This window comes from Notechis scutatus, chromosome 2 (assembly GCF_049901735.1).
Source record: "Notechis scutatus isolate UNSWTSFEM ecotype Mainland chromosome 2, rNotScu1.2, whole genome shotgun sequence".
In the NCBI taxonomy this organism is placed as follows: Eukaryota; Metazoa; Chordata; class Lepidosauria; order Squamata; family Elapidae; genus Notechis; species Notechis scutatus.
The window spans coordinates 198,239,576-198,266,536 of record NC_142010.1 but is presented as its reverse complement, the minus strand read 5'-3'; the positions used below and the strand labels follow the sequence as shown (position 1 = coordinate 198,266,536).

Below are 26,961 nucleotides of genomic sequence, written 5' to 3'. Positions count from 1 at the left end.
CAAAACTTTTCAATAATTCTGGATGGGAAATGAAACTAGTGAAATGACTTGAATAAATGTTTAAAGGTGCCTGATATTATAATCAATACTTTCCATAATATAAAATAATAAATCAGTACATTGAACTCTAAGTTTTCACAAGTTGAAGAATGACTCAGTGTGAAATCATTAAACCAATTTTAGCTGCAATCCTAAAGAGAATCAACAGGGATGGAAAATCAGCATATTTTTGGCATGTGACCATTTCATATTTATTTAGTTACAAGTTTGCTTTGTCTGATTTCCATCTGTGTCAGTCTGCATGTGGCAATAAATAACAAAATAATATATGTATTTTGTATCTATTTTATGCATAGTTTAATAATTTATGTAAATTACACACATACACACACACACACACACACACATACACACATATATATTTGCTAGAATTATAACACAAGTTGTTTGCCTAAGAACTGCATTGCAGAATTCAGAACATGCAGTCTCTCAGTGATGTTCCAGTCCGTCTTTGAAAAATTAAAAGGGAGCAATATAATATATATGAATAAAAATAATATGAACCAATGAAGAGGAATAGATGAATTCATTGAGAGAAATATAACTGGAGTTTTAGTTATGAATAGAGGACCTAAAATGCAAATCAGAAAGTTTAAATTGTTGTAATATAGGTTGTTGTGCCTATATACAAAACTAGTAATTTGTAGGTTAATGATAGTTGCATGTTAAGCTCCAGTGGAAAAATCAATTATGAATTTAGGGAAAATTGTTCAACGTTTGAACAAGTGTAATAATCCAAAGGAAAAATTCTCTGGATTAACTTAAATGAAAGGGATGGGTAGGAACAAGATAAGATATTACAGAAAAAGTTACGACCATTCAGAAGTCCAAGTGTGAATGAGAATGATTAGTGAATATCTGGTTAAGAAACACTCTTGTTTGAAATACATGATTTAAAAGAATGAAAATAAATAAGGAAGCATGATGGATTTGATTATGCTGTAAAATTTAGAGAGTGAGTGAAATCTCTTAACTCTTATGAGAGGTTTTAAATGTGAAAAACGAAGAGTCCTTGGTGCTCTCAGAGCTTGCTTGTTTTCTTGAAGATGTTTCATCACCCAAACTAGGTAACATCATCAGTGTTAGTAAGGAATGCGGTTTGCTGTCAGTTTATATTCTGGTGGTTTGCCCTGTCAGTGTTGGTGGTTTGGTCTAGCTGTTTACTGTTTGCTTCTTTGCCAGTTTCTTGATTGAGGTATGGTTTATTTGATTGTTGGTCTGATGTTAACCTTGGAGTTAATCTATGTTGATCTAGGTGCTGGTTGCTGGTGGAGAGGTGCTTGGGTCTTTTTGTTCCTTTTTGGGATGGGTAATAGTCTCTTTTGCAGAGGGTATATAGATGTTGTTATGTGTCTATTGATGGTTGATTTGTTAGATTGCCAAGTTTTTAGAAATTCCCTGACATTTTTGCGCTTGGCTTGGTCTAGGATGATCAATTTTTCCCAATTGAAACTATGGTTAAATCTGTCTATATGTTGTGAAATTAAAGAGTTTTCATCATGTCTGACTGCTAGTTGGTATTCGTGGATGCATTCTGCCATTCTTCTGCCTATTTGTCCTACATAGTGGTTGTTGTAGTCCTTACATTGTATGCTGTAGATCAGTGGTCCCCAACCTTTTTTGTGCCAGGGACCAGTTTCACGCAGAAACACTTTTTCAAGGACCGGGGGAGGGGGAGTCGAGTCCGAGTTTGGTGGTTTGCTTGCAGACGTTTCATTACCTGACTAGGTAACATCTGATGTTGTTACCTAGTCGGGTAATAAAACGTCTGCCAGCAAAACCACCAAGTTCAGGGAGCGCCAATGCCTCCTCATTGCAACCCTGAGCGACAGATATTCTCTTCTATTGGGACATTTAAAACGGAGGGTTTCAGCTGCAGATTCAGGAACTGCGCCGGGCTGAGGAGCGCCTTCAAAACTGAGCGCTGGGCGGTGGCAGCCCACGGCTGTCTCCGCGCCTCAGGACAAGTCCCTGCAGGACGGCTGAGAAGCCCCTCTCGGCCCTGCCTCCCTCAGCCTCATCCCTCAGGTGTCTCCCTCCCTCCCTCAGCCTTATCCCTCAGGTGTCTGCCTCGTTCCTCTCTCAGTCGCTCTCTCGCTCCTCCACCAGCCCAGGAAGAAACTGCTTCAAAGAAGCCGGCAGGGTGGCTTTTCCTGTCGGCGCAGCTCTTCCGAAGCGCCCGTTCACCCCCACCCCGCTGCCCACGGTTCAATCCAGTGCTCCTGCCTGCCTGCCTGCCTGTCTGCCTGCGTTTCTGGTTGTTTCGGAGCAGCTTCGGCTGAGTAAAAGAGGCGAATAGTTATTATTCTCAGCCGAAGCTGCTCCGAAACAAACGAAGGCAGGCAGGCAGGCAGAACGGAGCACTGGATTGAACCTGGATTGATTGGCACTGGGACAGGAAAAAACACCCTGCCAGCTTCTTTGAAGCAGTTTCTTCCTGGGCTGGTGGAGGAGCGAGAGAGCGACTGAGAGAGGAACGAGGCGGGAGGAAACCGAAGCCACTGAGCCAGAGAGTAGGACAGGCTTTGGTTGCTTCCTCCCTCCCCTTCTTTCATTTGTGTCCTTGATCCCTGATCCCAGCGGCATTCACCGAAGGCGAAGAAAGCCGCCATTTTTATTTTATTTTTATTTTCTTTGCGGCCTGGTGCAAAGTGATCCACGGACCGGTACCGGTCCGCGGCCCGGTGGTTGGGGACCCCTGTTGTAGATGACTCCTGTTTTTTTCTTCTTGGATTGTTGGGTCTTTTGGTCTGCTTAGGGTGTTTTGAAGGGCTTTAGTTGGCTTGTTTGCTATGCTGATTCCATGTGATTGTAGCACTGTTGGTAGTTTCTGAGATATTCTTGATGTGTATAGCAGTGTAATTCTTTTTAGGACTTGTGTTAGTTGTGCTGTATTGGGTTGAGTGGTCAGTGACTTTTTGATAAAGTTATGGAGCCAAGAAAAACAGGGTGTGAAATCTGCTTGCCACACAGTGAAAAGAAATCTATTACAAAAGCCACAGAATAATCTTCTAGAATTATACTAATGGAAAATATAAAATACATGTTTTGTGCTGAAGAGAATGAAAATAGGCTGCAGATGAAGAAAACAGTACACAAAAAAGACTCTGCTGTGAAAAATGTAAGAATATGGTTGAAAAGAGCAAGGAACAGTTAAGAGAAACTAAAAAAAGAAATAAAACTATTGTTTTGGAACTGAGTGAAGAGAGTTAAACAAGGAGCTTTCTCAGAAGAGTGAATGGAATTAAAAATAAAAATGATGAAACACAATTTTTTTTATTTTTTTTCTAAACAAATTTTATTAGTTTTTACAAAACAATACACAAAGCATGATAACATAAGAGATCTTTTCTGAAAAAACCAATAGAACATACAGAATAGTTCCAAATTATAATATATATATTTATGTAGTCTGTTCAACTTCATATCTTATCCCAACTTCTCTTTATTTCTCCCTTTCATTCTATTCAAATTATATTTATTGCTAATTAAAATTTTGTTGCTTTTCAAGAACAATACACAGACAAACAAAACGTAGAACATAGAAACATAAAACATCTTTTCTGAAAGTTGCTTGATCCCGGGTTAAAACTCTTTGTACAGACACAAATTCAAAAATCATATTCATTTTATATACCATTCCATATCTTATTACCATAAAACGATGAAACACAATTGAGGGAAAGGTGGGTAGACTGTTTTAGAGATTTATAATATGAACGGTAGAAATTTCAAGTGTAGAAATGAAGCAGATGCTTTAAATATTAGTGTTCAAGAAAAAAATTCTAAAAAGACAATTATAAATATGTGATTATCATAAATGGCAATGCTGCCGGTGTAGCTAGTATAACTGAAGAAACATTAAATGTGGAAATAGTTTTCTTATGGAGTGATTTACAACTTGTTAATGTGTGCATGAAGATTTCACCTATGCCTGATGAATGAAATAATGCTTGTTCCTCTATGCAAAGGGAATGTCAGGAAGAGTAAATGGAAATACTGTTTGTTAAGTGCCCTAGGAAAGTACTTGGGCAGAATTTTGTTTAAAATTCTGTTGGATGTGATAAGTAATCTATGGTTGAAATAAAGTATGCTTTAAAAAATGGACGAAATTTCTAGCACAGGGGTGTCACACGCAGATGCCCACCCCAAGTCCGTGAAGGGGAGAAACATCACGAAACGTCATGTGACGGCAACATGACGCTGTAAGTTTGTCACCTGTGGTCTGCAAATGGGAACATATAGTAAGACAATCTCCTTGGTTGTCTAATGTATTTATGTATAAATTTATAAGGAGCAGCTGTCTTAAACGTATGTTGGTTGGTAATGGAGAAATATGTGTACATTATATACCTATGATGTATATAATAATAATGTGCAGAAAATGTTAGACCCAAAGGTGCTTTTTCAAAAAGCAACTGGACTAAGTTTTTCCTTGAAGATGTTTCACTTCTCATCCAAGAAGCTTCTTCAGTTCTGAACTGACCTCTTGGATGAAAAACAAAATGCCTTCAAGGAAAAACATGGTCCAGTTGCCTTTTGAATAAACATGATCTGGATGACTGAGAATCTCCATAGACATAGGAAAAGAGTTTTTCAGGCAATACAGCCACATAACTGGCTTTTGTCTTAATCTTCCTTTGCAGAGAATATGTACACACAGCCCAAATTCTCAAAGGGAAATGATCTCATTGTGGTTTAGGAACTTTGTAAAATTGCCTACTTGCCAGCCAATAATTCTGCTCAAATTTAGAATATTCAAGTTCATGAGCTAGGTGGGACCGCTTACAGTAGTTGTCGTAGTGCCCAGTAATTTTCAGGTGTAATGGACACAAAATTTAAGCATAAAGATTGAGATGTCACAGAAAAACTTATTCAGCCTTGCAAATCCCATAAATTGTCACTTTCAAGCAGTTGCTCAGACATGATGCATAAAGTCTTTGACAATTCGCCATGGTCATCTCGCCACGGCCAACTTGCTGCGGCCAACTTGCCACAACCAACTTGCCATGGCCAACTTGTCGCAGGACAAGTTACACTAATATCGAAGAAATAGTCAAATAGAACCCTTAAAGAAAGGATGCCAAAGAGAGACAAAATAAAATGTGAATGATGAAAATTAAAATATTTTTTAAATTTTTTTTTTAAATAATTAAGTTGAACTGTTGAATTGTCCTGCAGCGAGTTGTCCCATGGCATCTTGGCCATGGCAAATTGTCCCATGGTGAGTTGGCCGCAGAGAGTTAGTTGTGTTGATTGTGGCAAATTGGCTGTGGCGAGTAGGTTGAGGCAAGTTGTCTCATTCTGTGTGGATCTCCACTTATTTTACAAGGCTATTGCTATTTCTCTTTTTATTCCCACAACAGCAATCTGAGAGTCAGGTTGGGTGGAAGTGGACTGACTAGTCTAAAGTTACCCAGTGAACATTAATGTCTGAGGATATGATACTTATACACATAAATACATTTTCACAAGTGCTTTAAAGAGGACAAATGTCACAACATTTTGAACAAAAATACTGCCTTGGTAGCTAATGCTCTCTAATCTTTGAACAGTGTAAACTAAATTTCAGGCTAAAGCAACTTCATCAAGATAGGGATCGACCCTTTCCCCATTTCTTTTTTCTCATTCCACTTAGCACAATGAGTAGGTCACATTCCATACATCAAAGCATTCCTTTTTATTATGGGATGTCCATTGGCATTAATGGTGCCTGATTGCACCTCACGCTTCACTGCATTTAATGCTTTGTTAAGCATGCCTTTCCTAGGAATAAGACTCAGATATAAAAGATTCCTGTTCTATTATCCATTGATTGTAAAATTCAGGTCTCTGTCTGACTTTGCCTTTCAAATTCTGGTTACAAGAATATGAATCCTGTGTTAATACAGAGTCTTAAGCCAAAATTCTTAAATGCATATAGTATATAATTTGATTTTGTTATGATTGCTCATCTGTCTTATGAGGCAAATAACTTTGCAATACCATAATTACATTAATGAGGACAGATCATACAATAAGTTGTTACTTAGTAAAATAATTTTCCTATCTTAATAGCTTGGATCCATGTAGTTTTTTTCTAGAGGTTGCAGAATCAGGTGGTTCTAAGTGTTGGTGCTTGTTGATTTTTTTTGAGTATTATTCACAGTGTATTCTCTGCATTTAGATATCCTATGCTGACAATTACGCTCCCTAATTGTTGACATATGTTGATAGATTTTGATGGGTTGGCTTAGGAATTCATTTAATTCCAGACTGAGGATATCTGTGTGGACAGTTATTCCACATCTTGGCATGTACCATGTTTCCCGGAAAATACAACCTACCCTAAAAGTAAGTCCTAGCTTGATTTTTACATGTGTGCCCAATACAAGCCCTATTCCCAAATAAGCCCTAATTAAGATCCCGCCCACTCCAGGGTTCAAGGGCCTTGCACAGCCCAACATTTACCTTGCTGGTCCATTTCTTCTGCAGCCACCAAGGGTTTCCTGAAGGCCTCAGCAACCGATAACAGAGTTCCAGATCGATCTGGAGCTCTGTTATCAGCTGCAGAGGCCTTCAGGAAAGCCTTGCCAGCTGCAGAAAAAGTTCCTGTAGGCCTCTGACAGTGAAAAAGAGTTCAGGGGTGATGCGTGCAAGTGAGGTGAGTCAGTGGACAACATCCCCCACTGAAAATAAGACCTGGTGCCTTTTTTGGTGGCAAAAAAAAAAGGGTCTTATTTTCAGGAAAACACAGGTATTAAGAAAATAGAGAAAGATAGTTTCGGGAATCCTCAAATCTCAGGCAGAGATGCCATTTGTTGAAGCCATTCCTTTGTTGAACTTAGGAGATAAGAAATGTGCATCGATTCATACTTTGCTTCAGAATTTTGCTTCTACACTTGCTTATTGCCAGTTCTGTAGAAACCTAGAAAGTTAATGATGCATTGATCACAATTAACGATATTGAACATATCATTCAACATCAGTGTAACTTAACCTGAAAATCGGTCGTTGATGAGGTACAGGTAGTTCTTGACTTAACAACAACAATTGAGCTCAAAAGTTCTGTTGCTAAGTGAGACATTTGTTGAGTTTTCCCCCGTTTTACCACCTTTCTTGTCACAGTTGTTCAGTGAATCACTGCAGTTGTTCAATTAGTAAAATGGCTGTTAGGTCAATCCGTTTCCCCCATTGATTTTGCTTGCCAGAAGGTCACAAAAAGGGATATCATGACCTAGGGACACAGCAACTGTCATAATATGAACCAATTGCCAAGCATCTGAATTTTGATCATGGTGATGCTGCAGCAGTCATAAGTGTGAAAAATGTCATAAGTCACTTTTTTCAGTGCCGTTATAATTTCTAATAGTCACTAAATGAACTGTTAAATTGGGGACTGCCTGTATCGAGATAGTGTTATGGGACTAATCTCTACAAAGCTATAATCACTTCATATTCATTTGAATTTGTTTTCTTTTAAATTTTGAATTGATACTGAATTATTAATAATGGAATGTTGTCAGAGTTTCCAGTAAAAAAAAATCTGATAGGTCCTTTGAGTGCGCAGTTGTGAGAGGCATCTCCATGTTAACTTCAAATTTATTCGTGTTTATCCCAAAGGCATAGGGTGTTTTTGAAATAAGAGAATTGCCTTCCAGAATGGCAAGACATTTGTATAGTGTATAAATACACATAAATATATAAGTTACAGTCTCTGTTTGTTTGCTTATTTGTGTGGAAAAATAGTGGGACCCACTGCAATTATAACACTGAAATGCCACTCATATTTCTGTACGTTCCATTAATTTATGCAGGTCCTATTGCTCTTCAGCATATAATCTGGTAGTTGCTAGGCAACCAAAAGAGAAATAGTGAATGTGATTTTTATGTTTGGTAGATCTCTCTCTCCCTCTTTCATGTATACGTGTATGTGTGTGTGTGTAAAAGATGTTATTTGAAACAGAAATGTACATATTAAAATAGGATTAGCCTGTATATTAATCATAATTTACTTAACATATCCTTGATTGCACCATTACATTTTTTTTCTTAGAAGAATGCCTAATAGATTTTTTTTCAACCTTTATATACATTTACATACAAAGACAGATACAACATCTTTTTTGTGAAGCACAGAAATCAATGGATGGGGTTCTTTCCCCCCCACCCTTTTAGGGGGCATAATTCAATATTCTGATGCTGGTGTAAGAACATACATTAAGCAAGGCACTACTATATCTTTATTCAGTGCTTTTGAAAACATTATTAAACAAAGCTAGCCTATGGCAAATCCAGGCTCCTTGCAAAAGAATTGCATTGATAATATATTTCTTGAATATTAAAACACAAGAACCATTCTTTTTTCCTTGTCTTTTAAAGCAAACTGGTTCGTAGAATTCCCTTTTTAGCCAGCATAAAGAGCTCACAAAGTAACACCACAACACCTTTCTCTCTATATATAAACATCCAGCTGATTCTGGTTCTTTTGCATCAGCTTTGTCTGTTGTAATAGTTCATCCACGGTATTATTTTTTTTAATTGAAGTTCAAAACTTGACTGAATGAAGACTGTCCCAAATTGACTTCATTAGGAATAGCTAGACTATAATTGTTTCATGCACAGATCTGGCTTATTGGCAAAGTGTGTTATATAAATAAGCAAAGGAATTGCAGATAAAATATCCCAGACTGGCACTGTAGTCTGCAGTTACAGCTCGTTGCCAAAATAATAAAGATGTACAGCTGTGCTGTACTTGCATTGAAATTCATTAAAACATGCAGTTTCTGGATAGTTTGGATGGGATTTTAGATGCTAAAAATGATTATTTGTTTCTGCTGGGATACAAATCCATGAGGTAAGTTATGAATATTATGACTGAAAAACTACCATGCTTCTGAAATACCAAACAGCAGGATATTTTCTTTATGATAATAGCATTGGAAATGTTTTTAAAAAGATATTTTGCATATTAAATGCCAAGTCTGACAATTTCCCAGGGAAAATTACTTTTGAGTTGGGGCCCTACTAATTGGTAGTTTAAATTTCCAGTATTTGTCTTGGCTCTCATCCCTATCAGGACACAATTAGAATAAGTGCATTGCTTCTCGTCTGTATTGATGTTTTGCTTCCTTCCTTTCCACAGTTCAGGACGGCAGTTAAGTGAAGTCTTCATCCAGCTGCCTTCTCGAAAAGAATACCCAGAATATTATGAGTTAATTAGAAAACCAGTGGACTTCAAAAAAATTAAGGTTAGTATAATTTTGATTGCCTTTGAATGTGTTTTGGGCATTAATTAAAATTATAATGTAATTATTTGCACACAATGAACATAAAAATATTGCTTGCTGTGAATCTTCACATGTAATATTAAATTGTGAATAAGTTATTGAAAACAACTTCTTGATCTATTACCAGCCACCCCAGATGTGAGTAGGGCTCAAGCAAAGAATCAGCCTAGACTCATTATGTAAACACAAGAGGTTATCGGATCAGTATGAAGTAGTTTCTCTGAATGTGGCCAAATTCTATTATGCTGTATGTAAAATTAGGCAAATTTTAACTGCCCACTGTTAATCCACCACCAATTGTAATATATTATTCTGTTTGTCTTTTATTTGTATTTTTTATTATTATTATTGTTTTAATGTTTTTATTTGCTAGTCTTTGATGGTAATACAGATTGATTGATTGATTGATTGATTGATTGATTGATTGATTGATTGACACAAGAGGTCTAGGTCTGACATGCCACCCTCAAATGCCTTAGGCCTTACCTGATCGTTCCCAGGCGAAAGCTGCCAGCCTGGGGAGATTCCTATACTATAGGCAGAGAACAATAAAGTAGATACCTTGAATTCTACATGTGTGGCTCTTGTTGTTTGTGCCTGACAGCATCTGCACAAACTCTAGAAGTTTGATTTTTTTAAATGGCCAGGTTATTAATAAAAAATGAAATTAAAAACCTTTATTGAGATGCATGATGGAGCATAAAACAAAAGAATATTTCAGCTCTCTTAAACATAAATATCCAGCACAAGCCTTCCTGGAAGCAGGTGGTCCTTCTGAAGTTTCTACTCAATCGGGAAAATTACACTGACAGAAAAGAGTGGTGTTATCTTCAATGGTTTATCACTTTTCCCCGTTTCTGAAAAGCCCCTGAAATCTATATTGGAGGGACCTTCTACAATTGAAAGGAAAGTAGTACTTGCACTGCTGAAGTATGTGAGATGGAAAACAACCAACAAAACTCAGATACCGCTCTTACTGATGGAATAAACATTGCATTTAACTCATGGATTTCATTATAGCTGCATTTAGGATTAGTGAATTTGAATGTTGTACTTTCTCTCATTGTGATGTATATGTAAATAGCAACAACATAAATATCATCCTTGTAGTACATAGCAGGTTTAGGTACACCAATGGGGTATGCATCACTAAAGTTTCTGGTATTTCTATTTTTCTGGCATGTATAAATGTTTACCTGAATTAGACACACAGCTTCTTGAAGTATCATTTGTAATTCTTCTTTTCATTCAGTGTTGTTACCTGTTCTTCATCCTATATGTGGAGAGGTTTGGCTTTTTCTGAATAAGGGCTGCTATGTTTGTGCTATTTAATTAATTGATATGGGGTAGAGTGCTTGAATCATTTTGAACAAAGCTACATCTGTTTTATTCCGAGTTACATTGTTCATTAATTTTATGTGTGATTTCCTCCCCTTTCAATCTTTCCCTCTGCCCTTCCTTTTTAAAAATCTACTCTTTCTAGGAAAGAATTCGTAATCATAAATATCGGAGTCTCGGTGACTTGGAGAAGGATGTCATGTTGTTGTGTCACAATGCCCAAACTTTCAACTTAGAAGGATCACAGGTCTGATTCAAACAATTTCTGATTCTAAGGCCATTGATGTATGTGTTTGCATTGAATACTATGTATGATCTTCGTCAATCTGGGCCATTCAATTTAGAATTTCAGCTTCCCATTCTTAGTGGGAACTGAAATCAGCACACTTGAAGGGTGCTGGATTGTTGTACTCTGCTATTCAGTGGGCATGTGAGTTGGAAATACTGGCACTGAAAATTTTATTTTAGGTCTATATTGTGCATAATTGTGCATAATAATTTTATATAAAATAATTTTAGATGTGGTTTTTTTTCTGCTTCAACTTAGAGGTAGTCCTCATTTAACGGCCATTCATTGAGCAGCTGTTCAAAGTTACAATGTGCTGAATGAATGATTCTTATGCCCAGTCCTCAAAATTACAACCATTGTAGTGTCCAATCAAAATTAAAGACTGGGCAACTCGTCTGCACTTACCACTGCAGGGATACTTCAACTCTCCTCATCTCTGCCCTTTTGGCCACTTTGTACAATGGCACTCCTCAGTGGCAGCAACGGCCCTCAGCAATCTCAGATGGCTTCCATGGCCCCTGCCAAAACCAGCTGCCAAAACACAAAGCCCCTGCCACCCTGTATGTTACAGGCCACAGCCATACCTAGTTAACCGTTGCCATCTTCCTCCCACTGCTGACAAGGCCAGACCAGCCTTGGTCCTATGAGAGGCAGTCATTGACTACGAATCTTCTTTCCAAGACTTTTTTTGCGATTCTCAAAACAACACACACCATTCTCACAATGCTCTGGAAGGCTTCTATGGCCTTAGAACTTTCCACAGGTCTTCCGAAACATCGCAAGAATGGCACGTACAGTTTGGAGAATGAAGGTCAGGGCCTTCTCACAAGGTTTTTAGAAGGCCTCAGAATCCTTGTGAAGTGGCATTGCAGATCATCGGTTGAGCAATGATGCCAGGAAGAGGACACAATCCTAGAGGATAAAGAAGATTAAAGGGGAATCTAAAGCTGGCAGGGCTGAGAACTGCATCTATGCATGCTGCTTTCATTTTGCATTTATACTCTAGCAAAATTAAGAGCAAGATATTTTTTAAAAAGCCCCCAGTCTCCCCAAAAAATCAAGCATCTTATATCTTGCTTCTGTTTAGTTGAAAAACAGCGTGGAGGGCGTGGATTTTTTCCTTTAATTTTTTCAATTATAGTCAAAAGTTTGGTAATTTTTTTTGGTTTAAGGATGCAACTCAACTTCCTGGACTGATTGGAGAGCTACAAGAGGTCTCCAACACCAGACACAATGAACACTTTTGGAAGATTTATGTTCAGAAAACACCAAATAATCCCTTGAAGTGGTCAGTTTGAGAATCCCTGGAACACTGTTTTATATGCAACTACCCAACATGCATTACAAAAGGGACATTTAGAATAGCCAGTTCTGAACCTGCCATTGCTTTTCTTTGGGAATAATGCTGAATTCCAAAGAGAAATCTTACAAATCTTCAGAGAAGACCATTGTCCAGTGCTATTGACAGAGGGGACACTATATCATTCCTAATGAACACTCTATGGTCTTAACACCATACCTTGCACATTTATTGCACAAGGAAGCCTAAAAGTAATAAGAATCCCAAACTAGTTTTAAAAGCAATAAACCATGTAGTTTACACCTATTATCTGTGATAATCTGAAATCCAAGTTAAATGTCTTCATATCCATAAAATGGTTTTGAGTTATTGTAGTTGTACTAATAGTACCAGTTCATTTAAGAAGGAAGATTAAGTTTCAAATTTTCTTTTGCAAATACAGTTATACAAAAAAGCAATCTAATCCAGAACTCAGGGTTTTTTTTTCCCCCAAAGGTGATCTTCAAGTCATTTAGTGATATGAACTGATAAAGTAAAATAATAATTTTTAAAAATCATTTGAAAAATTTGAGAGATCAAGAACTAACTGTAAGATTGAGTGCTTGTTCCCTCTAGTCCCACAGGTTCTGTGCATAAAAATCATGTTCCCCTTGTATCATGGCCTAGATTAGGGGTGTCCAGTGTTGGCAACTTTAAGATCTGTGGACTTAAATTCCCAGAATTCTCCAGCCAGCAAATGGCATTAACTAGGTTGAAATCATTAGAGGTATAAATCTTAAATAGTGATTCAGGCTCTTGGTGGATAAGCCAAAAGAATTTTCAGGAGGGGACCTGGAGTTAGGAAACTGCAATACTTTATAACCTTTTACAGCAACTATGGCTGAGCACTTTAGATACTTACAGTTTATATCATAAAAATTCTGTTACCAGAAAATATGACGCATTTTATTTTTCTGCCATAATTAATGCCCAAGGATTGTGCTTATTTCATGTTGAATATACAGTTAGACTATAATCTAAATCTTAATTAGAGCTTTCAATGGAAGACTTTAATAGCATTAGTACTGCACGATTAAATAATTTAGGCATAAAAATAGGTTTGGAAATGTGAAAAGCAATATAATATGGAATCTTGCTTAATTTAGTGCATATAAAATTAATACTGCTATTTCTTATAAAATGCATGTAAGAAGAATGGTGTCTTGTTCAGGGAGAGAAGAGGCCACGCTCTCTGTGGTTTTTGAATAGAAAATAACCTTCCATGGTGTGGATTTTTGATGAAGCGCAGCTTGCATTTCTGACACACATTTGCTTTCATGCTCCAGATCTATGAGGACTCCATTGTTCTTCAGTCAGTCTTCAAAAGTGCGCGGCAGAAGCTTGCCAAAGAAGATGAAAGCGAGGAAGACAGCAACGAGGAAGAAGATGATGAGGAAGACGAGTCAGAATCTGAATGTAAGTCTTTTCATTCAAAAGCAGGAACAAGCAATCGGCCTTTTTGGCAAACTGACCGTTTTTGCCATTCAAGACATAACTAGAGAAAGTTCCATTTGGGCCAGTAAAATAACAATAAAAAGAATAATTCTTACCATTCAGATGATTTCAAGCTAAGTAATATATATTTTTATGGCTTAGCTGTGTTTTTTATAAATCTGTGGATCAGAAAAAGGAATAGGGAGGAAATCCCTTATAGAGGTGGACGTACATGTTTGTTTTAAGGGAATCCATTTTGGCATTCAAGTTCTCAACCATTTTTTCCACTTTCTCAGCAAAATCTGTGAAAGTGAAAATTAAGCTAAACAAGAAAGAGGACAAAAACCGAGATAAAGGGAAAGGCAAGAAACGGCAGGTGCGGGTCAAAGCCAAACCGGTTGTGAGTGATGATGATACTGATGAGGATCAAGATGAAAATGTAAGTATGGCCTTATTGAATCACTGATACCTTTCCTTTTCTTTGCTTTGCTTTGCTCTTCACTGCAATCTGTTTTACACGTACTAATCTTTGCACATTAATAATATGGGGGAGATCGAAAAATTTTTGAAAGAAGTAAGCAGTGAAGTTTGCAGTCTGCTTTCTATCAATTTATGGCATATTTGGACAAAATATCAAAAGTGATGTGCAGCTTGTCCTGAACATCAAAATAGATTGTAGTTCTCAATCCCACAGCAAATCATCCAAGGGATTATAGCTCAATGTATTTTTCAAAAATCTTATGGTATGACCAAGCCTTGAGTTTACAAGCTATTTAAAATAGCTCTCTAATCTCAGTCTGTCAGTACAAAAGGTAAGTATTAAGAATTCACTGGTGTAAGAAATAGAGGTGAGCGGGAGGTTATCTTTTTACTATGCTTTATTAGATTACAGCTTATTAGTGTATGACACTCAGAATTGGAGTCAAGTGTATTCTAAATCTAATTAATCTATTCCAATATATATACAGTATATTTTATTTTAGAATTAAGAAATCAGGTTGCCGTTAAATACAGGCTCATTTACGTACAATTCTAGAACTGAAAATACACCAAGTCATAGTAGGAACTATTCTTAGCTTTTCCTCCCAAATTGATTCTGTGTTGGCATCCCATTTTATAACGGGAAGGGAAATCAAACTGTCTTGTTGCTGTTAATGAATGGGAGCCAGGCATATTTGGTGCTCCACTAGAGATCCTGTTTTATGTTCAGCCAACTCCGGCTGTTTGAAAGTTGGAAGTGGAGTAGCAGCCCCTGCTCTGAATCCTGCAGTCGTGTTGCTTCTTGAATCCTCCAATCTCTCACGGAAACAAGATTCCTTCTTGCAGATCAGCTCCATCCGTTACCCCACAGTGAATTATCTTGAGAGAAGAAATCCGTATCTTTGTAATTCGTGACAGTGCCAGGTATAATCTCCTTCACATTCCTGTGTGAAAGCCCGAGCGTAAGTTTGTGTTTGGTTTAACCACAGACTTAGTGACAACATATAACCTTCAACTGCTCCCTTAGCTCTCTGGCTTGAGACGGTTCTGAGGACCTAAGAAAATCCTTCTGAAGTAGTCATCAGGAGTCAAACGCATTTAGTTCAGGATTTATGTCCACTTAAGTTCTAGATTTCCAGCTTGTTCCTTTATTGCCATTCCTTTGCTCATTTTTATTTTGAGAATATTCTAACTTTTTCCCTGTACCACTTATATTTAGGACCAGTCGGAAGTAAGTGGAAGTGACGACGAGTGATCCACACAGTTAAATATTCGTAAAGACAAATTTTCTTCTCTCAGTTTACACCCAGTGAATTCACTTGGTCAGACAGGCATCGGGGTGCTTCTGTATTTATATCATCTATAAATTAATTTTAGGGTTAGAACCAGACAAACATATTTCATGGTGTAAAAAAAAATGTAACATACTGTGACCAAAAAGGCCTCAAAGGAAAAAAAAACCTTTTGATGGGAAAAACATGGGTGGATACTATATTTCTATGGGTTGGATTTAGCTAACTAATGATTTGACAATTCCTGGGTTCGATATTTGACTAGATGCTCTCAACTGGCATCAAGAACGTTTTAAAAAAAAGTCTTTTGTAGCATTGCTAACCAGGAGCCATTAAAAGCAACTGGTGATTTTATTTTTCATCAGGCAATTTTCCAAGTTTTATTAGTTCTGTATCTGTTTTACATTGTGCTACATAATGCAGTTTTGTTTTAATAGCTTCTAAATGTACAGTAGCTAGTCTCTTGCCCGCCCTATACCATTTGTTGCTTCAGTTTATGCTCCATGATCTCTTGAAAAAGAAATGCTTTTTGAACTGTATACATGACATTTATGTCTACTGTAAACTTTACTTTTCCCCCCCCTTCCTCTTTTTTCCCCCTTGATTATAAAAAGTTGGATTTAAAATGCTGTTAAATATTGCGATTATAGTATAATGAATGGCTTTTTTCATCCAATTCTTTTGTGCTACCATTTATGGTTTGTTACCTTTCCTCAAAGTGTACTTAATCTTTGCTTTCTTTGCACAATGTCTTTGGTTGCAATTCATAAGCCTGAGGCAAATAAAATTCCAGTAATTTTGAAGCAAAGAGTCCTTCCTTTTCTTTACCAGGGCAGGGGTGGGGAGGAAGAGGTTGGTGCTGGTGATCCCCACCTCCATTCAGAAGTACTGAGAGATAACCAAGGTGCTGAGTTTGGGTCAACCTCACAGACATTCATTATTGCTACTGCACTGTTCCAGAAGACGTGTCCCTATGGATTACGCTTACTACACGCTACATAGTTTTCAACATTACAATTTTATGTTTTTGATATTCTGGGAATTTTTCACAAAATGGTAAGTGGTAAGTGAACTAAAATAAAAAATATATTTTGAAACAAATCAAATGATTTTTATAACAGCAAGAATAGCTGTTAAGAAACCACATCCAAGGGATGATCATTTGGGACGTATTGCTTCTAGTTAATGATGGGTCAACTTTAAAAAAAAAATCCAATGATGAAAGCAACAAACACTCAATGGGAATTCATCACTTCTCCAATTAGACAATTAGGCCAGGTTATTTGAAGGACCCTGTTTTCCCAGTTCAATCTACCAACCCACCAGAGTGGAAAGGCAGGGTATGTTACAGGTTCACTCTTTTAAGGAGGTCCATTGATGGGAATAAGAAAAAGGGCCTTCTCCATGGTGGCTCCTTCCCTATGAAATATCACCCCTGCAGAAATAAAATATAAATGTAAAATGCCCAAAACCACCCACGTGCATCCGGCTTACCTTGCATCCTCCCCTATGCCACAGGATTTGTGTGAGGATTACAAAGGCGCTTTATTTCTATTCGTTTCACAATAGTTTTGCCACAGGCCCTCTCTTTAAAAGGAAGTCCCTGTGAATCTTATATTAAATATTAATGTATCAGATGTGTATGACCATATGCCCAGGCAGGATAAAAATAAAACAAATAGGGGAAAAAGAAGTAGCACTTTGAAATCTGGTAGCTACCAGTGCAGCAGTGGTGAGACAGTGTCCATGCTCAAATCTATGCATGCTGCTGCACTCTGGACCAGCTGTGTTTTCCAAGTGGTCTTCAAGGGAAACCCCATGTAGAATGCATTACAATAGTCCATGTATAAGGCGACTAGGGTGTGGAGAACCAGACGGCCTACCAATCAGATGCAATCATTGCACCAGATGGATCTATGCAAAAGTCTTAGAACAGGATCTATGAATTCACCTCTTTGTGCATCAATATGGGAAATAAAATAACTGGATTTGACTAGATCACTCTTCTGGATAAGCCTAGCACACATCTCTAGCCTGCATTGATAAACACATCAATTATGTCTCCAGATGTATTGGAATCACAGTGAACTGCAGCATCACATGGCTGGCTGGGGAATTCTGGGACTTGAAGTCCACAAATCTTAAAAGTTGCCAAGGTTGAACATTCCTGATTTAGAATATTGCCTGAATGATAAGAGTCCTCTACTGTTACCTTAGGATTGGAAAAGAAGTCCTAGAGAACATTATATTTTAACTGATTTTTAAAAGACAAGTACAGTTGCCCCAAATTTTATACAAAGAAAATCGTTAAATGTCCCAAAGGCATTTTTTTCAAGAGGCAACTGGACTTTGGTTTTTCTTTGAAGATATTTTTCTTCTTATCCAAGAAGCTTCTTCCGCTCTGACTGGATGGTGGGGAATGGAAGGATTTGTATTCCATGCAGACAGCTGGTCATTTACATTCTTTTAGCAAGTCATTAAGGCCACCTGGAGGGTTATCTGTGTCGTCAGAATCACCTGAGTGGTGCAAACGGGAGTGGAACTGCTGAAAGGACTGTGTTGTAGACTGGAAATAGATGATGTTGTATCCCTCACGCTCTGTTGGGAGTGGGCCTCACGCTGTTGTACTGTGTCTTAAGTTCTAAATGTAGTAGCGCTCTCACGCAGCGTCACAAGTCTTCTATTCCTCTCCTCGGGAGTTTCTTGTCTACGCTAGTGTTTCATTTTTGTAGTGTTTGATTGCACTTGGCCAATCGCCTGACGTTTCCTTGGAGGGCTTAGGGCCCCTTACCAGAGGGAGCCCCCTTGTGGAGTACTGTGAAGCCATTACCATGGCAACTCCTCCTCTGGTGTACAGTAGAAGCCATTTTAAGGCACATACTCTCCCCTCCCCCCAACAGGTATTTGGGGTGTCTTACCCCCACAGTATTTTTTTCCAGAGAATAAGTCACCTATCTACCATGTTTGGTTGAAATTGCTCAAGGTGTTCCAGAGTGATGCTGGAACATACAAACACACATACACACACACACACACACACACAGTCATTTATATATATATAGGAGATTTTGTACTATAGAAAATTTTGTACTAAGCCGCTGTTACCTAATCTATACTCAGTCTATGTTACAAGGTGCAGGGGAACTAGTTGAATTTGATTGATTTCTGAAAGACAATATCAGACATGGGCATTTTATGGGCCCCAAGCCATATTCTGGCCCTTTGGCTATTCCAGTCCAGTCCACATGAGGTCAATTGGAAATTAAAAATCAAATGTAAATAAGCATGCTTTTATTGTGAAGATGACTGCTTTTTTTCTTAGCAATCTCATTGTACACATGTATTGTGACAATAATGGTAATAATAATAACAATGGAAATTTTGGGCTCAATTGTGGTCATGTTGAAGACTAGGCTGTAGACAGGGTTCCTGGATAACCTTTATCAGGTCTGCATGCGGTACAACTACATTTTATTTTGAAAACAACTAGTTTCTTTTTTTAATTTACAAATGTATGCATACGCCTATGCACCTTCACCGCTCTATTGGTTCAGCCCTCTGCAATAGTACCAATTTCTCATGTGTCGTGACCCCTTGAAAAAATTAATTGTCCACCCTTGTTCTCTATTTAATTAACCACAATTCACAAATTTCATGACAGCTTTTGCCACCTTTTTTCCATTAGGTGGAGTTATAACACTTTCTAGTTTCCTGTTGAGTTTTTGGAAGATAATATCGATAAAATTCAGTTTCTCTTGCATCCCTTTTTTTCCTCCCACATTATCTTTTTGTGCTTTGTTTCAATATGTTCCATTTGTTTATCATCTAAACTAAGGGAGAAAAACCAGATTTGGGGAGAGATTTGGATATTTTTTATTGAGGAATAACCTCTGAAATTGACTGTTAGGTATACGTAAAACTGGTAAAAGATAATATTCTTGGACTCTGCATAGTTTTTGATAGGAATTACAGGATTGTAACTTAATTGCCTCAAATCACAGAAACAATAGTTTATTGGTATTGATCATTTACTGCCTCTAATAAAAGTTTAGGGAGTATTTTATGTGAATGCTATTTGGGAAATAATTTCTTTTGTTTTCACAATGTCATTTATGCTAGAAAACAAACAATTGCGGCTTCTCTAAGTATTCAATAAGATTTTCCTGATTCATCTACACTAAACAGTTCCTATATTTAAAACTGCTTTTAATAGCATTTAATTTTGCACTCAAAGGCATAAATCTTGGGTACTTCTACACCAGCTAGGAGAAAGGCTGTTCTTTTTAATGCTACTTCTGCAATTTTTTTCTGTTTGCAAACAACATTTTTGTCCTTATGTTATAAAAGTTAATTACCTCAATTCTGCACAGATACAATCCACTAATCTTTGGGATAATGCTGAATGTGGGTGTTTTTTTTTTAAATAAGAACATAAGGGAGCAATGATAGCTCAGTTAAATCAAAAATCAATAAACCATGAATGAATAGAAGCTATAAAAATGGATGTAATAGCTCATCAGTTTCTGGGACTGATTATATTTGTTGGAATTTAAACTGCAATTTTTCTCCATATCCTCAGCAGATGCCATTTCAAATAAATAAAAAAATACATAATCCTTTTAAATCCATAACAGATTGAAGCTCATTTTTATTACACTTTATAGTCTTTTCCCTCGTGCTTAGTCCATCATTTAAACAAGGAGAAAAAGATCAGCTTCCCACAAGGTAAAATGCGAGATGTAAGAATGTGTAAGACCAATATAAATTCACAGAAAAAAAAAAAAGACTTGTGGCCATTTTTCGCACTTACAACTATTGCAAATCTCCATGGTCGTGTGATCAAAATCCAGACACTTGGCAACTGACCTATATTTAGGACGGCTGTTGTGGTTCGCCAGCAGCCTGTGCAGATGGCAGCAGAATTGGACAGTGGGGAAGAACAGAGACCAGTCTGGGTGTCTGGGGAGGACTCAGATGAGGGTCCTGCGTCTGACACAGAGATGGGGCCAGGACCATCTGGGAGTTATGTGCTGACTCCGGAGCCTCCAGAATCTGGCAGCAGTGAGGCAGAGGAACAAGGGGAGCCTGTTCCCAGTGCACGTGTGCGCAGAGCTGCCACAAGGCAAGAGCAGCTAAGACAAAAGGGGTGACTCGGGAGTAAGGCTGGGAGGTGATTGCCCCTCCCATAAGGTATAAAGGAAGTGCAAAGGTAGGAAAACCTTTGCAGGAAGCAACGTCATTCGCTCTGATCGGTTTGGACTCTGAAAGCTCTGTAGTGAATTTGTTCTCTGTTTGGTTTTAAAAGACTAATTGGGACTTTAGTCATTAACAGCACTTCAAGTCAGATAAGGTGCATTCTTATCAGAATTCTTCCAAAGAACTTTGGCAGACGTTCCTGGGACTATTTATAACCGGTTGAAACTCATTCTGGGCTGTGAATGATGATAATTCACAGCCATTGAACTAAAATAAAGGGGTTTGGGATTTTATGTGTGTTTGTTGGTGTCTCAGGAAGCCTTGGTCAGAGCAGGGGTCATGTGATCACCGTTTGTGACCTCCTGACAAGCAGAGTCATTGGAGAGGTCACATTCCCTTAGCAACCATATTACTAACTTAACAACTGTAGTGATTCACTTAACAACTGACAAGAAAGGTCATAAAATGGGGCAAGATTCACTTAACAACTGCCTTGCTTAGCAACAGAAATTTTGGGCTTAGTTGTGGTTGTAAGTTGAGGACTTCCTGTATGCACAAATTGCTAGAAATCAGTGAGGTAGGTGGTTTCCCGTCATTTTGAGGAAGGAAGAAGCACGCAGCATAGGAGCAAAGCAAAACTTAGTTACCTTCTATTATAAGTAATTCAACTTAGAATTTCTAATTCAGCGTAGTACATCCATAATACACCTATGATGGATGGATGTTTTCTTTTTTCAAATATACTTTTTCAGTAAACTAGAAAATAACTGTTCGTGTAGCTGTTCTGTGATTTTCTGAATATATTTTTGCTGTGATCCTTCTCTGCTAATATTAGAGGAATTGTTCTTTCATTCCCTGGAAACTTTTTATTCCCTTGGCCTTTGTGTTATATTATTTCAATGTTATTATTCACACTTGTTGATTTGTATTTGGCAGAAGGGGATGTTGCAAAAAAGCTATGAAGTGTCTAAGGGTTTTAACCCGATATATTTTTGTCACATCTTATGCTGACTTTGGCATCTCTGTGGCAGAAATGCAATTTAGAAATTTTGTTTAGAAAACTTTGTTTATTTATTCCATAAATAAGCATAACAGAGCCCTCTTTATGCCTCCAAATAAGCATAAGAGGCAATGAACAATGTGCCAGTTTTAAACTTATTTCTTTAATTGGAAATCAGCAGAAAATACAGGTAGTCCTGGACTTACAACACTTCATTTAGTGACTGTTCAAAGTTTCAACAAGACTGAAAAAAGTGACTTATGACAGTTTTTCACACTTATAACCATTGCAGTGTTTCCATGGTTACATGATCCAAGTTCTGATGCTTCGACACTGACTGATTCATATCTGTGACTGTTGCAGTGCCCCGGGGTCAAGTGATCACTTTTTGTGACCTTCTGACAAGCAAAGTCAATGGGGAAGCCAAATTCACTTAACAACTTTGTTACCAATTTAACAACTGCAATGATTCACTTAACAACTGTGGCAAGAAGGGTGGTAAAGTGGGGCAAAACTCACATAAGAAATATCTGACTTAGCAACATAAATGTTGGGCTCAATTGTGGTCATAAGTTGAGGACTACCTGTAACCAGTAGTACTGGAATTCCAGACAGGAAGATACAAAGCAAACTGAATTGGGAGAGAAATTTGAGAGGGAAGAAGTGAGGTGTCAACTTTACAGGGGAATCTGTACTACTAAATCCTGTAATCTTAGTGCCAAATAATGAACACTGTAACCCAATAAATCACAACTTCCTTAGAAAAATGGAGAGTCTAAAAAAAAACTATCCTAGTATACATAGAATAATCACCGAAGAAACTCCGGCAGATTCAGCACTCCACAGAATGTATTTATTTTTATTTTATTTATTTATTTATTGTCAAGCATATATGAGAAAACAAGTGTAAGTATGAACATAACATATAAACATGTAAGTGTAAACAGGTATAAGTATATACATAATAAATGAGTACGAATAAATGGGAACAGTAGGACAGGGATTGTAGGCATGCTGGTGTGCTTATGCACGCTCCCTTACAGACCTCTTAGGAATGGAGTGAGGTCCACAGTAGGCAGTTAAAGGTTAAAGTTTTGGGGGTTTGAGGATGTAACAACAGAGTCAGGTAGTGAGTGCCAGGTATTGACCACTTTGTTGCTGAAGTCGTATTTTCTGCAATCGAGTTTGGAGTGGTTTACTTTGAGTTTGTATCTATTGTTTGCCCATATGTTATTGTGGTTGAAGCTGAAGTAGTCATTGACAGGTAGGATGTTGTAGCAGACAATTCTGTGTACTAAGCTTAGGTCAGACTGTAGGCAGCATAGTTGTAAGTTCTCTAGGTCCAAAATTTCAAGCCTGGTGGCATAAGGTATTCTATTGCGAGCTGAGGAGTGGAGTACTCTTGTCATGAAATACCTTTGGACTCGCTCAATCGTATTAATGTCTGTTATACAGTGTGGATTCCAGGCAGATGAGCTGTATTCAAGAATTGGTCTAGCGAAGGTTTTGTATGTCCTGGTTTGCAGTTCAATGTTACCGGGGAAGAAGCTTCACAAAATTAGGTTAACTCTTAATGCCAGGGGTCCCCAACCACCGGTCCGCGGACCGGTACCGGTCCGCGGAACAAGTCCTACCGGGCCGCTGGTTTGCTGGGCGCCGCCATCTTTTTTTGATGAAAAAGTGCTTCCAGTGAGCTTTTCCGGGTAGAAAGCTTACCGGAAGCACTTTTCATCAAAAGATGGCGGCGCTCAGCGCTCGTGAGCTTTTCCGGTAGAAAGCCATTTCTACCCGGAAAAGCTCACCGAGTGCCGCATCTTTTTGATGAAAAAGTGCTTCCGGTGAGGTCACCGGAAGCACTTTTTCATCAAAAAGATGGCGGCGCCAGCTAATGCCGCCGGGCCGCGCCATAAAAAGGTTGGGGATACCGGGCCGCGGCATAAGAAAGGTTGGGGATCACTGTTTAATGCCTTTTTGTTAATGCTGTTACAGTGAACTCTGAGGCTTAGATCTTTTGAAATGAGTCCTCCTAGGTCCTTGACACAGTATTAATTTATTAAAATTAGTAAATCACCTTCATTTTGCTATAATTTAAAAAAAATAAAAAGTAAAATTGATATTTTTGGTAACTACATAGCCATGTGGGTGTAGGTTGTTTGCCACAACACAGGAGGCACTAGCCATTATCTCTTTCTGAGATGTTTTTTCAGTAGTGCAGAAATAGTCCTGGATTTTTCTCGTAAGCCCCCATCCAACTTCTGCCATCTGCTGCAAAAAAAATCCAAACATAAACACTGATGTTGAATTATATCTGGAAGAACCAGCCTGAACCCGTATACACACATGAACAGCTGTAGGTAAAAATGTTAGGAGTCAGAATGCTGAAAAATTTACAATAGAAATTTGTTAAGCAACCATTCATGGCACATTTACAGGAAAAGGAAGTATATATACTTCAAAAATAGATATCTGAGATGATGAGGCACTATTTGAGACATTTAAGGAATAATTGAGAAAATAACCTGGGAGATGTCTTAAAACATAAGTTTACTTAATTTTACATTCAACAGCACATTGATAAAACCATCCCCAAATATATACAGATAGTCCTCAACTTATGACCACAATTGAGCCCAAAATTTTTGTGGGAAATTTGTTAAGTGGGTTTTGGACCATTTTACAACTTTTCTTGCCACATTTGTTAAGTGAATCACTGAAGTTGTTAAGTCAGTAACACAGTCGTTAAGTAAATTTGGCTTCTCCGTTGTCTTTTCTTGCCAGAAGGTTGCAAAAGGTATGATCACCCAGGACATTACAATTGTCATAAATATGAACCAGCTCCAAATGTAAATCATATGACTATGAGGATGCTACAACGGTGATAAGTGTGAAAAATGGCCATAAGGCCCTTTTTTCAGTACCATTGTAACTTTGAATGGTCACCAAATGAACTGTTGTAAGTTGAGGACTACCTGTACCAGAGTCCTATGAACAAAATCCTTAGCCACCCAAGTTTTCATTTCATCTTTCTATTAATCTGTTTGGCTGCATTCTTTCCAGAACTAGTACACTGTCATTGTTATAGTTTGCATTTGTATTATTGGAGTTGGACAGTTTATAAATTAAACAGATAGACAAACTAATCCAGGCAATGAAACACATAAAAAAACAGAACCTAATTATCTCAGGAAAATGCTTTATGCTGGTGTACATTACATATGCTTTTATTTCCATGATAGAATTTGTTCTGATGCACAAATAGAGCTCTCTTTTCTGATGATGGTTTTTGACCTGTGCTCTGTCATAAGCATACAGCATACAACTCTAAAGTGTCGTAACACCAAGCAAATGAATACTTTGTGATATCTCCCAAATTTGGCAACATTAAGATTTGTGGCCTTCAACTCCCAGGATTCCACAGTCAGCCATGGAGAGGCTGGATGTTGAAGACCATAAATCTTAAAGTTGCCAAGGTTGGATCAAATGGGGCTTTGATATGATTCAGCATGATCGTTATGGTAAAATTGTGTTGATTGTCTAACTCAATGATAATAAACTGAATTTGCATCTCAAAATCCCTTTGTTTTCGTGGGAAAATATGCACAACTTCTGTGCTGACTCTTAATGGCACAGGACACATATTTTTTATTTCATCGTGGCACTTAAAGTGACAGAGCAAGGCTAATCCTATTAAATGAAGGAGGTTCAAACCTCCTAAATTCTCAGATTTGGTAATAATAGGAGAACTTCAAAGTACAACTTTGAAATGAAAAGTACCCTATACATTTAAAATGGACTGCTTATCTGAAGAAGACAGGACAGAAATCTTCCATTTTAATCTCGTAATGTATTTAAAGGTAAATTACTGCTGCCTGTTGCTTGCTACCAGGTTCAAAAAGCTGCTCATCAGACTACTAAAACACACACTTCCTGCTGTCATTAATTGGCTCCTAATTAAACCAATGACCAGTCATTTGTTAAAGGGGTATTTTGCCAACTCCATCCAGAGGTTTTTCCTTTTCCTTTGAGTTCGAGTTGGAAGAGGCTGAACTGGGACTATAGCTTCTCCAATTGAGTTGGAAACCTGCAACACAAACTCTATAAATTCTAACAGAGGGAAGCGGGGAGAGGGGGAGAGAAAGAGAGAATCTATTGCAGAGTTTCAAGAAAATGTCTCAGATGTATAACAGCCCTGAAACCAGAAATTATTTTGCAGGCACCAATGCTGTTGCCATGGTTTCTGAGGCAATAACTTCAAGGTCATTTCCTGAAAATCCTTCACTCCTAATGTCAGTAGAGTGTTAGATCCACTCTTTCCAATCCTCAGTGGTGCTGGCCATTATCAAGGTTCAACTGCAACAGCCTTCCTAAAAGGCCCCAAGAGAAATATCTGAAGTATTTTCCAATAACCATCAGACAAAACACATAATGAGACTGGAATTTAATGATGCTGGGCTTTTCCTAAATTCAAAACCGCCAGCAAAACACCCCAACAAAATGTGATTTTCTTGGCGCCTCAGCTGTGGCCTCAAGAAGCACCAGGCCACTATCCTAGACAGCAATTTATATAGGTAGTCCACACCTTAACAACCACAACTGAGCTCAAACTAAGCAAGTTAAGTGAGTTTTGTCCCATTTTATAACCCTTCCCAGCACACTGCAACTATCATAAATATATGTCAGTTGCCAAGCACTCAAATTTTGATCACATGCAATGGTCGTAAGTATGAAAAACAATTGAAATCCCGTTTTTCACTATTGTAACTTTGAACGGTCACTAAACAAATGGTTGTAAGTCGAGGACTACTTGTACACCAAATACTCAAGATACTAAACATACTAAAACAAATGGAGCCCAATAAACTTGTCCTGAGATAAATTTGCTTTTTTTCTTCTCTCTTTCTGAAGATTGATAGTGAGCCAAATGACAGCAGAGAGGGTGCAAATTTTCACCCCTTTCTCACACTTTTTTGTAGCATTTTCTCCAGTAAAGAACTCTGGAGTCCTCAAAAACTTACACGCACGTTTGATCCACTTGGATAGGTGTTCCTATAGGAAGGCAGCATCTAAGAATGGATGTTGGATTTCTGCTAGGAACTACCTAGCAAAATTGGGATTGGTTTATGTTCAGTTGCATCGTCACTCTGTCGCAAACTCCCCCGCCTGAGAAGTATCCCTAGGAGAATGAAACAAATAAAATTGGCAAGATCTGTGTAAGTAAATGCCATCCCCTCAAGGCAGCGCAGCATTAATTCATGCAATTAAAG

The 26,961-nt window shown here is 37.9% G+C and overlaps 1 protein-coding gene across 4 annotated transcripts in view; it reads left to right on the top strand.

Annotated features, from left to right (window-relative positions):
- Positions 1–16,304, top strand: part of SMARCA2 (SWI/SNF related BAF chromatin remodeling complex subunit ATPase 2) — a 115,896-nt gene extending 99,592 nt beyond the window's left edge. For all 4 annotated transcript variants that reach the window (XM_087957772.1, XM_026675650.2, XM_026675661.2 and 1 more), the window contains exons 30-34: positions 9,185–9,290; positions 10,813–10,914; positions 13,582–13,711; positions 14,026–14,168; positions 15,429–16,304. In XM_087957772.1, coding sequence (XP_087813898.1) covers positions 9,185–9,290; positions 10,813–10,914; positions 13,582–13,711; positions 14,026–14,168; positions 15,429–15,464 — 517 coding nt within the window. In that variant the 3' untranslated portion in view covers positions 15,465–16,304. The remainder of the gene's footprint in view (positions 1–9,184; positions 9,291–10,812; positions 10,915–13,581; positions 13,712–14,025; positions 14,169–15,428) is intronic.
- Positions 16,305–26,961: the final 10,657 nt, after the last annotated feature.